This window comes from Myxine glutinosa, chromosome 2 (genome assembly GCF_964187855.1).
Source record: "Myxine glutinosa chromosome 2, kmMyxGlut1.1, whole genome shotgun sequence".
NCBI lineage: Eukaryota > Metazoa > Chordata > Myxini > Myxiniformes > Myxinidae > Myxine > Myxine glutinosa.
The window spans coordinates 160,793,789-160,806,539 of NC_136262.1; the positions used below are offsets into that span (position 1 = coordinate 160,793,789).

The 12,751-nt window shown below is 46.6% G+C and overlaps 1 protein-coding gene across 2 annotated transcripts in view; it reads right to left on the minus strand.

Annotated features, from left to right (window-relative positions):
* Positions 1-12,751, minus strand: part of LOC144888206 (lysosomal proton-coupled steroid conjugate and bile acid symporter SLC46A3-like) — a 30,618-nt gene that overhangs the window by 5,343 nt on the left and 12,524 nt on the right. Inside the window, exons 3-6 of one of the 2 annotated variants that reach the window (XM_078771867.1) lie at positions 11,644-11,783; positions 7,584-8,460; positions 4,331-4,414; positions 4,029-4,185 (exon numbers count right to left, since the gene is read on the minus strand). In XM_078771867.1, coding sequence (XP_078627993.1) covers positions 4,029-4,185; positions 4,331-4,414; positions 7,584-8,460; positions 11,644-11,783 — 1,258 coding nt within the window. The remainder of the gene's footprint in view (positions 1-4,028; positions 4,186-4,330; positions 4,415-7,583; positions 8,461-11,643; positions 11,784-12,751) is intronic. The other variant, XM_078771868.1, reaches the window with a different exon arrangement.

Below are 12,751 nucleotides of genomic sequence, written 5' to 3' on the forward strand. Positions count from 1 at the left end.
ACAGGACACCAACACCATTCACGCCCTCCCGGCACCCTTGCCACACAAACTTGTATTTCTGTCCCTGCCTACCCTTCACCATTCTCACACCACTTCCCTTCCATCTCGTCTCTTGCACACAACATATGTCCACTCTTCTTCTGATCAATACTTCCACCACTTCTCCTGATCTCCCTGTCATTGTCCCTACATTCCATGTCCCAAACCTCAGAAACCGATCTCCACTTCGGGCTGTACCCTGCCCATATGTAGTTGTAATTGTCATGGTTCTCTTTTTGAGGCAATGTTTTTATGGCCGGATGCCCTTCCTGACGCCAACCCTCTTAGTCGCCTCTTACGACACGCAGGGATACGGTGTACCTATTCTAACCAGGGTACACACCGTACACACCGGTCCAAGTCATTGTAATTCATGTAAAAGCACAAGGATGGCCGAGTCGTCCTCCCAAATACATTACACATACAAGCTCCTCCACAAGCTTGAGATCACCATTGATAACAAAGAAAAGGTTCGTTTACACTGCAAGTTAAGCAGCTAAGATGGCCGGGCGTACAGAATGTAAACGCAACACTTTCGAAGGTGAGATCCCCAGTGAGCAGAAGCACTCGGAGCCCTCAAGCACGTCGTGCAAACGAGCCTCAGGAAGCAGGAAAGGAGGCCTCAAGCACGTCGTGCAAACGAGCCTCAGGAAGCAGGAAAGGAGGCCTCAAGCACGTCGTGCAAACGAGCCTCAGGAAGCAGGAAAGGAGGCCTCAAGCACGTCGTGCAAACGAGCCTCGGGAAGCAGGAAAGGAGGCCTCGAGCACGTTGTGCAAACGAGCCTCAAGAAGCCTCGTCTTGTCCTTTCCTCGCTTGTTTAGCCGATGACGATGAAATGAAGACCGACGAGGATCGAGATATTTAAGATAATGAAGGGTAAAGATGATAAGTGCAGAATATTTTTTAAGCAAAACAGGCAGTAATAGGATCAGGGAGAGCAAAGGAAGAAAAAGCAATGGCCTGAGAGTAAAGAAGAGGAGAGTTATGATGGCAATAAGCCAAGAGTCATTCACTCAGATAGTAGTTATTGCACAAAATGGTCTCCCTCGTAAGGTAGTGGCAGCAGAAAGAGTGAAAAATGAATGAATGAATGATCGTTTTAAGGCCATTTTCCCCGCTAGAGCAGGGGTTAGCCTTGCGGGCACCATGACAATCATGGTTCCCTGTTTGAGGCAATGTTTTTTTTTTATGGCCGGATGCCCTTCCTGACACCAACCCTTGGTCGCCTCTTATGATACGCAGGGATACAGTGTACCTATTCTAAACCGGGGTACACACTGGGATCATTCATCCCAGCAAGCTGGTTCTCAATTTGCCGACCTTGGAAGGATGACAGGCTGAGTCAACCCCCCTGGCGCTAATTCAGTGATCGACTGGGATTCGAACCCAGGATCCTAGGATCCCAAGCCGGCACCCTAACCGCTAAGCCAACACCAGGGTCTGGCAGCAGAAAGAGTAAGAAAAGAAAACGAACCACCTTTAGAGGCCATTTTCCCCCGCAGAGCAGGGGTTGGCCTTTTTTGGGCACCGTGGTCCCCTTTTTGAAGCAATGTTTTATGGCCGGATGCCCTTCCTGCCGCCAACCTTATTAGTCGCCTCTTGCGACACACAGGGAATTACCAGTGAACTGGTGCTCAATTTTCGATTACTTAATTTTCAAAAAGTTACTGATTCGGATAAAACAGTGGTGGTTCAGGGATGCTATAAGCCAAATGATTAATAAATTAATTATTTTACGATTATTATTTTTGTTTATTTTAATTACGCAATTCATCAATCAATTATTGTATTCTGCTCCCTCCCAATTCCGTTCCAAAAAATGGGGGGGAGTGGGGAGGGAAGGGAGGGTCTCATCAAGGCGCTGCGGATGAGCTGATAAGGCCTATTTGTACTCACCATGACTTTGCCCTTTTGATTAAATTATTAACTTCTCCATATTTGCATGAGGGAAACTTGATGATAAAAGCTCCAATGGTAAAAATATTATGGTCTGTACAAACTGACGATCATTATCAAGATGTAACATTATCACTTTGCATTTAATAGTTTTCTGTGGTGAGAAGTAAACAGTTTACGGGCCTCTATGTGATAGCGCTTTTCCACATTCAAGGGATTCGTCTCCAAGGTGAAAAAAAACCCGCAGCTTGTGCAGATATTCTGTGGCGCCGCTAATAATGGCTATTTATAGTCACTATGACTTTTCCCTTTCACATTTTGACCCCATTTTAAATTATTTTCTCCAGATTCTCAAAATAAAAGTTTGTTGAAAAATTAGATGACAAAAGCTCAAATGGTAAAAGAGTTATGAGTTACGGCCTGGACAGACACACAAAAGCGATTACAAAACCCTGTCTCCCACTGTGTGGGGGAAAGGCAAATTAAAAAAAATAAAAAAAAATAAAAAAAAATAACAATAACAGTGAGACAAAGACAAAAAATGTTATCGCCCCCAGGTTTTAGTAATTTTGCTGTACGGAGTTAAAGGACGAGCCCATATTTACAAGACTTACGTGTATGCACACTTGCGTGGTCATGTGACATGGAATATTGCGTATGATTGGGTTATTGGTTAATGAATGTTGATGATGTGCGTCACATAGTTATAGTGCGTAAGAGAGTTGGCCAAGTGACATGTACCACCTGTATCGCTCCGTAACGCTTGGACATGCACTCTCTTCTCGCTCCCCGCCCCCAACTGCAACTCTCCGTCACGATTGGACATGCACAATATTAACTGCAATGGCCGCCCGTCGGCCATCTTTGACCAGATTGCTAAAAACGATCAACTGCAATGGCCGCCGTCGGCCATATTTGGTCGGATTACAAAACAAAATCTTCTGCAAATGTATAGTCATGTATTGCCTTTGTGCCAAGTTTGAACAAAATTGGTCCACGCATGTCCAAAAAATGGTTAGGGACACGTTTATCAAAATGGCCGCCAGTCGGTTGAATCTGATCTCGAAAAACAATTAAGTGCATATGTAAGCCATCATTCATTATTTGTATGCCAAGTTTGAACAAGATCGGTAAATGCAGGTCCAACAACCGGTTGACGAAAGTTTCAACATCGGGTTTTTAACAACTAAAATGGCCGCCAGTCGGCTGACTTACATCAAATCACGAATCAAAATGATGTGCATATCTATACCGTCATGTTGTATACATATGCAGAAGATTTGGTTTTGTCATCCGACCAAAGATGGCTGACTTAGCCTTTAACTCTGCACAGCAAATTTAATAAAACCACGGCGAGGGCTATGACATTTTCTACTTGTTTCTCTTGCTTATTTTGTTCCCACTGTCATTAGGTTTCCTTTTCATCCTCTCTTACCACATGATCCTCCACAAACCAAGATGTTTTATCAAAAAATACAAATAAAATTAACCTCTTCCTCCATGCAGGTGGCTTGCCAAGCTTTTGAACCTTTTTCATAGATTGCAGTGTTGAGTTTATTCCCAAGAAGCAACTTGCCTACTCAGCATGGAAATGTAACCCAACGTAAAGTGATCTCCAGTGTCTTTGTAAGGCTTACGACCTTGCCAAATCTTCGAAGACAAGTCTACTCTGACAACCCCACATCCTCATGGTGAGTTCTCTCCTACGTCACCATCCTCCAAGATCGAGTTTTGGCTTTTCAAGTCAGCGTCTGGGATTTGTTCAACTTCAGGGCCTGGACTCACTAAGGATGTATTCAAAATAGATACTGCTCACTAAAGTGCTCTCAAATATTTCCGAATGCCAAACCTCTTAATGTTTATCTCTGCCGTCTAAATTTGACTTCAGTCGTTTTCATCAAATAAAAAAATTCATGCAATTCTTCTAATCCAAGTCCCTTTATATTTTTACGTATAATCAAAACTATTGTGATTAAGGACATTCTTTATGCACATTGAGATGTTGTCTACTCATTAACAAACATCTTTAACTGACATCTTATGAAATGAGAATGACCATGACTATTATAGTTCTACAACTGCCTTGTCATACCCAAGTAGAGTCAAAGGGAATACGACGATAGCAGCTGCAAGCAGGAAGGCGAGTCCTGGGTACCAAGACACCGTGGCTGCGTAGACATTGTTGAAGATGATACTGGCGAGTAGAGCACTAATCATTTCCCCACAAGCTACAGCAGAAAACACTGCACCTGCAAGACACAGAAAGCAAGATCTCTTGGATGACTTACCTGACAAAGTAAAGAGTTAAAAAAAAAAAAAAATCACATGCAAGTTGTTAGATGTTTACAAAAATGAAAAAAAAAAAGATTCTCTTGTGAAGAAAATGAAGGATACCTTGTTCATTTGGGTTTACCAGCTTAGAAAGCATTGAGCGTAGAACCGGAGCTGGCATAACTGCAAACATCATTGGAACGTTCACTAGAATGGAGAAAGAAAGAAAACAGGGTCAAAATGAGGAGAGATATTGAGGACACATTTTGAGCAATGATTGAGGATAATGAATGAGCAATGAATGAGGAATGAGAAATGAATGAATAGGATGAGGATCCTATTTTTAATGATTGACTTAAAGTGGCTTTAATCTGTCCAGAAAAGTTGTAGTTTCTTTAATCATTGCTTATTAATCTTTTACATTTGCAAATTTCCTTTCTCTAAACACATTCATGTTGAAAAAATCCAAGAACCCCATTCTACCAACACACTCGGTTATGCCACAGGTGGGAATATAGTGTGCAATTAATCTTACTACACCTTGCTCTACATTCTCTCTCCAACCACAACTTCAGCATAAAAAGTTTAGGGGAATTAACAAAACCAAAAAGAAAACATCATCTAACCGAGCAATTGTTTCTGCTCACCTCCTACTTTCACAAAAACATAGCAAAGGACACAATCTGATGACTGCAGTCGGATAAGAGCTGCTTACACCATCCTTTGATGTCCCACCAAATGCATCTACATCACTTGGCACCCAATGCGTTCATATATTTATTGTCATTTCACGGAGGTTACACACTCGCCAAACTCCTAGGAGTGTTGATGCTGCCGGAGCAGTTGCTTGGCAAGGGTTACACTGGGTGGTTTGCCATTGCCTTCCCTGCACTGTTTGTTCATTTTATATCATTTTAAATGTTTAACGTCAACCAAGTAAGCAGCACGTACCATTTTTAAAGTATTTGGTATGACTTGACCAGGATTTGAACCACGGACCTCCCAGACTCAGATCAGACACTCGAATCATTACACTACCAAGTCTGGTGATTCGTTACCATTTATCACAACATTCAATGTTTTGATTGCTAACTGATGTTTTAATAATCAAGACTTGAACATAAATGCTTATGACTCAGATTACAACATTAATAAAACAACTTATTGAATATTGTTACAGACGTGGCTTGGATGTTATTCACCGAGCGGTTTTGGGATGACCACGTCTGCACAAGATTATACTCGATATTATACCCGAACGTTGACTAGTCGCGCGATGCTAGGTCAATGAAGGAACAGACACACGGCTGGGATTAAAATGACGACACCAGGGATACGGTTCTCAAGACCTCCGGAGGAGATTATATTCGTGCGGAAGGTCAGATTACAGGGACGAGAGGTACAGCACAGAAAGGTGGGCACTTAGACACAACCTTATATTAACCCCAACAGACGACAGGCAAACGGGACAAGGCTGACTCACACGGGGATTGATAGCAGGAAAGCGGGTATCGATGGCTCCAGGTGCACCTGGGCTCAGGGCAGAATCGACCCGGTTCGGTCCGGTCCAAAGATGCGGGGAGGTATCGTCGCGCTGGGGGTGGCGGTGGCTTCCTCTGCTCTCCGTAGTTCAGGCGCATCTGATGTCACGTCCGCTACGTGGCCGCGTATATCCGGCGGGGAGTGACACGCCCTCAGCTCGTCAGCTCCGCCTCGTGGAATCGGCACGTTGCTTCTCATTGGGTGCGTGCGGGGGGGGGGGGGGGGGGGGGGGGTTACCGGCTCCGCCCCTGACGAGGAGCTGACAAGGAGCCCCTTCGTGGTAACCCCGTGGAGCGCATGGTCTGGAGCGCATCGTCTGGAGCGCATTGTCGATGGCGGCGAACCGAGCCGGTGGGAGGACGCACACTCCCCCCCGCGCAGCGCCCCTCTGTTGTTGTAGACGGGGAAGAAGATGGGAGGAGGTACGGGAAAGGTCCTAAACTCACTACTGGTGCCATATAATCACATTCTGGTGCAACGAAGAGTCATAATTAATGGAAACGAGTCCTTAACTGACATAGACTAAGAATAACTAGCAAGATGTCCGAAAGTTGTCTACGTGTGATGCGGTGGACCTGGGCACGACATTTAATGGGGGAAAAAGGGGAAGGTCGGCTCTACTGATTGTTGTTTACAAACAATGGGACTAGGGAATGGGGGATTGGGGATAGTTGGGGAGTATTGGGGAAAATAGGGGAATATTTACAAGCGGATATGGAGGCCAAATTCCATATTCGCAACAATATTGATTGGTTCTGTTAATCTGATTGACCCGTAAATTATGCAAGTTAAAATGACTTATTGGTATTTTTCAATAACAATTACTCTGATTGTTGCTCAATTGTAAGTTAACTTCGAATGGATGGGTTTCTTAGAATGTCAGGACATGAGGAAAGCAGTTGTTATCCAAGTGGAATGAGTTACCTTTTTCATCCTGTTTGGCAAATGTAATTAGACTGCACTTGCGAAGCGAAAAGCAGGGTTAAGTAATTGGTTGTGTACGTGTGGCGTGCGTGTCTACCTTTTAAAAATTCATTTTCTCGGCAACCGTTGGTCTGAATGACACGAAATTTTATCATAAGAGCGCCTCTTCCTGCAGAAGTTTTCTATTAATAATCATGATGTCCTTGGTCACGTGGTACGGATGCCATCTTGGAAAAAATTTACACCTCTATATCTCCGAAACCGCTCAATGGAAAAAATCGAAAGTTGGCTCGTTGTCAAGTACTCCCCGTGGTGACTAAGATATGTTAATGATGATATCATCGTTGCCTTTATTATGACGTCATGATTCGACAAGTACAACGCTTGATCTGATCAGTATGAAAAAATGAAAATTCTACAACTGTTAGTCCGATGGACATGAAATTTTGACCATAGGATTGCCTCCTCCTGCAGAATATTATAATAATTGTTATGTGTTAGTTGTGGTGAAGTAAAACTAAATGCCATTCATGAGATTCTCATAAACGTATAGATAAAAATCAGTGAAAAAAAACATTCTGGAAAAAAAATGCTCGTGGAATAGGAAAATGGATTTGGGTGGGGATGGGAGGAAGATGGTGGTGGTTGTTGCAAAGGGGAACGTTGACTGATGATGATGTATCCTTTTTGTGAACATGGGAAGTAGATTTTATAGCTGGATATATAGGGTGAGTCAAAGGGATGTTTAGGGCACAAACTCATTTTTGAAGGGCAATCTGCAACCGGAAGATGTAAATTTGCATTTGAAAAACACGAGAAATAACCACTCTGCAAGCTATAGCCATTTTGTGGGGCCTACCATGGCACACTGCTTTAAAATCGAACATAAAATAGTGCAATGGAGACTTACCTAGGTACATAAAGATGTCTGTTTTCGCAAAGGAAATCATGACCATTCCACCGACGAAAGAGGTCATTCCAATGACAGCAATGAGGATGTCTGGCAAAACCTTTGAGAAGAAATGGACGCCAAGGTAGCTCATGATGTATATCAAGCAGAACATAGCACCAAAATAGCCAAGCTTTAAGGAGGTCCACAGAAGAGGCTCATTCATCTGGTACCTAGCAAAAAGGCCACCAGCGCCAAAGAAATAAAGAGCAGTCATCATGAAAGTGATGAGCATCAGGATGAGTTTGATCCTCTTTTTGAGGTCACCATCTGCCAGACACAACGTGCGGAAACCATCACGTATTTCCTTCATGTAAGTCATGATGGTTCGCTGAGGAATGTTGTCTTGGGAAGACTCCCTGGTTACTGTTTCTTCAATCACCAGCCACACATACAACATGCACAGTACGTCAATCCCAAGGACCAAAAGCATCACTTGGTAGAGCTGCATAACTTCACCAACGTAGCCTGAGATGAAGGAGCCAATGAAACCAACGCCACCAATAAGCATCTCCAAAAAGGCAATTCGTGCATTTCGAGATGTCACAGAACTAACATCTGCCACATAAGCAAAACTGCTGCCCAACAGTGTTGTTGTACCACCAAAGAAACTTGTGATGAAATTGAGTACATAGATGACCCAAAGTGGTAAGTCACGGTAGAGGAATATGACCATCAGGATGTTGCTTATAGCATCGCCGAGGCAGGTCAAGAACAGAGGAAATCTGCGCCCATGTCGGTCGCTGTATGCACCAAAGAAGAGTGTTGCAAGGAAAGCAGGAACAAAAGCTATGAGGTCCAGGGAGAGATCAAATCGTGATGATGCTTTTTGCAACTCCTGAAATGAGAAAAAAAATCAGAAATTAGAAAAAAAATCTTAATCTACAGAAAAAACATACAATCTCAACAGCTTTATAGCAAACATTAAACAATGTCGGAATGTCTTGTCTTTTAAGAAACAAAACTACTTCGTATAACTTGACACAATTGATATGAAATTTTTTCAAAACCTAGAAAATGTCACCGGTTCAAGGACAATAATGTTTGGGCTAGCCAGTTAGGAATAGAGTACCATGGAAATTTTATATTCCATGAAAAAATATTCATGTGTTCGGCGAAAGCGATCATCCACGGGGACACGACCAAGTCCAAAAACAGAAACCACAATAAATCATGCAATCATATGCAGGTCATAATATGAAAACAGTCAATAAAAAGACCAAATAATCGACTGTGTGAACTGGACTCATGCCACAATGATGGTCATTCAAAAATAAATATTTTACAATTAGAACAGCTATCTCACTCTTTTATCCAAGCGCAGGATATATTCAAAATCGATCTCATTTTTATTATCCGTCTATGAAGCATTTAAAAGGGAAACAGACAATCTCAGGTAAATAGATTCAATGAATGGAGTATTTAAACTCTCAGACAACAGATGCTTCATTTCAGGACTGTAGATGATACCAAACACTCAGTGACAAATATGACAGTCAATATATTGTTACGGTTTTCCGCCGCCCTTCTTACCCTTACCAAGGGGGGATTAAGCCCCTTGTTCTTTCTGGGGCTGGCATAACCGAGAGACTTGAAACGCCTCTTCCGGGCAAACGCAAGGTAGGGTTTCGGGACCAAGTCTCGCTCGTACCTAAATACCCGCACCGCCACGGAAGCGGGGAACCAAGCCTCGCACGAGCCACGTGTAATTTGAGTACACCGAGCGGATTGCGTACCACGTGGTCCATGCAGTCACCGTTAATATTGGACCCCGATTCGAGCGGTTCTATTCGTACCATGCTTAGTCAATGATGGAAAACACAGGAACAATCGAATGGAAGGAAGAACACATTGTTTTTTTTTTGTTTTTTTTGTATACTGAATCGAGGCTCGTGAAAGAGCTGACAACCGCGAGGGAAAGACAGCACAGGGAGACCACGGGGGAAAGACAGCACAGGGGGACCGCGAGGGAAAGACAGCACAGGGGGACCGCCAGGGAAAGACAGCACAGGGGGACCGTGAGGGAAAGACAGCACAGGGGGACCGCGAGGGAAAGACAGCACAGGGGGACCGCGAGGGAAAGACAGCACAGGGGGGCCGCGAGGGAAAGACAGCACAGGGGGACCGCGAGGGAAAGACAGCACAGGGGGACCGCAAGGGAAAGACAGCACAGGGGGACCGCGAGGGAAAGACAGCACAGGGGGACCGCGAGGGAAAGACAGCACAGGGGGACCGCGAGGGAAAGACAGCACAGGGGGACCGCGAGGGAAAGACAGCACAGGGGGACCGCGAGGGAAAGACAGCACAGGGGGACCGCGAGGGAAAGACAGCACAGGGGGACCGCGAGGGAAAGACAGCACAGGGGGACCACGAGGGAAAGACAGCACAGGGGGACCGCGAGGGAAAGACAGCACAGGGGGACCGTGAGGGAAAGACAGCACAGGGGGACCACGAGGGAAAGACAGCACAGGGGGACCGCGGGGGAAAGACAGCACAGGGGGACCGCGAGGGAAAGACAGCACATGGGGACCGCGAGGGAAAGACAGCCCAGGGGGACTGCGAGGGAAAGACAGCACAGGGGGACCGCGAGGGAAAGACAGCACAGGGGGACCGCGAGGGAAAGACAGCACAGGGGGACCGCGAGGGAAAGACAGCACAGGGGGACAGCGAGGGAAAGACAGCACAGGGGGACCGCGAGGGAAAGACAGCACAGGGGGACCGCGAGGGAAAGACAGCACAGGGGGACCGCGAGGGAAAGACAGCACAGGGGGACCGCGAGGGAAAGACAGCACAGGGGGACCGCGAGGGAAAGACAGCACAGGGGGACCGCGAGGGAAAGACAGCACAGGGGGACCGCGAGGGAAAGACAGCACAGGGGGACCGCGAGGGAAAGACAGCACAGGGGGACCGTGAGGGAAAGACAGCACAGGGGGACCGCGAGGGAAAGACAGCACAGGGGGACCGTGAGGGAAAGACAGCACAGGGGGACCGCGAGGGAAAGACAGCACAGGGGGACCGCGAGGGAAAGACAGCACAGGGGGACCGCGAGGGAAAGACAGCACAGGGGGACCGCGAGGGAAAGACAGCACAGGGGGACCACGAGGGAAAGACAGCACAGGGGGACCACGAGGGAAAGACAGCACAGGGGGACCACGAGGGAAAGACAGCACAGGGGGACCGCGAGGGAAAGACAGCACAGGGGGACCGCGAGGGAAAGACAGCACAGGGGGACCGCGAGGGAAAGACAGCACAGGGAGACCGCGAGGGAAAGACAGCACAGGGGGACCGTGAGGGAAAGACAGCACAGGGGGACCGCGAGGGAAAGACAGCACAGGGGGACCGCGAGGGAAAGACAGTACAGGGGGACCGCGAGGGAAAGACAGCACAGGGGGACCGCGAGGGAAAGACAGCACAGGGAGACCGCGAGGGAAAGACAGCACAGGGGGACCATGAGGGAAAGACAGCACAGGGGGACCGCGAGGGAAAGACAGCACAGGGGGACCACGAGGGAAAGACAGCACAGGGGGACCACGAGGGAAAGACAGCACAGGGGGACCACGAGGGAAAGACAGCACAGGTGGACCACGAGGGAAAGACAGCACAGGGGGACCGCGAGGGAAAGACAGCACAGGGGGACCGCGAGGGAGACAGCACAAGGGAAAGATGCCACCCTTAAAAGGACATTTTAATTTCACTGCTTTATCTGCAACAACCACAATAAAGATCCCACAGTATCGTTAGGTTGGAATTCTCGCAAAACATCGGGTGTGGATCAATTGTACGGTGGCCTACCTTTTCTTTGTATACAGAGTCAAGGCTTATGGAAGAGCTCGAACACTGAATGGACCAGGACACAACATAACAAAAGGACCAGTAGAAAGAGGGGGAAGGGGTGACACTAACAAAAGTAGTTTAATTATTATTCCCAATATTATGTACAATGATCGGGAGAAGCAGGGACACAGAGCAGCACTTAATCAGTCTTATCCTTATCCCCAGACTCGGGCCCGTTCACACTCACACAGGGAATTGCAGGCAGGTTGATGTTCAGGCCAAACGCGCCGACTTGGTTGTCCAGGAACGGCCCCGTCCGGCTCTCCACGGCCCCAGCACGTCCCGCGAAGAAGGCAAGCAGGCGGTGGAAGGATCCTCGAACCGCATCTCCCGAACAAAAGGCAGACGATGAGGTAGGAAGGAAAAGTACGCGTCTCTCAGCGCGGCTGGCGGTCACACAGCGCGTTATCACTCGCGTAACAATGCACTATATGCGGCTCGGCTTCCAGCTCAACCGAGCGTCACTTTCATACGAGCGCGTATCCTGGTTCATGCGCGTCTTTCTCCACTCAATGCCAACTCGGTCCTCGTACCTCAATTGCTGCTCGAACTCCACCAACTGCCCCTGGTGGCTTTGCGCAACGGCTTATATCAACACGCCCTGAACCTTCTCGAACCTTCCAACCACGCCCTGTGACGCAGTGCCGCCGCCACACCCTCTGAGCCCTGATTGGCGGCTCGCGCTTACCGTCAGCTCCTCTGCCGCCCTCATTCGGTCCCGCCCCGACCCTCCTCGGCCTGCCTCGTGTTAATTCGCGCCAAAAAGCCAAAGGCAGCATTAGGAGGCGTAAGGCAATGGAGGCAATACGGTATAGCCATATTAAATTAGCTTTATCGTGATGTTTGTCCAAAGAAGAAGATTTATCATGGCATTTTTCCAAAGACGCTTTTAATAACAAAATTAATGATAATCGCATATTGTTAATGTTATTACAAAACAATATTAATACTAATAATGCCCCATTTCCTGAAGGTGTTTTTCCTGCAGTGATAACGTGAATAAATAGCTTATAGTTTAAATGGCATTTCTGTGGAAGCAACGGCTTCTACAGGAAGTAAAAATATTATAAACCACAAACACGTATGCTTAGCTTTTTAAACAGTCGCTAATGCTCTTTATAACACTAAATGAAGAAATTTGGAGGAATCCCGACATCCGTGGAGTAAGATTTACGAACAGAACTGAGTGTAGATCTACTGTACTCTATATAACCCACAAATGTTGAGTTATTAACATGGCCCTTTCTGCCACTACCGTGGCATTTTTTGTAGCGAACTTTTGAAACTCTTCTGCT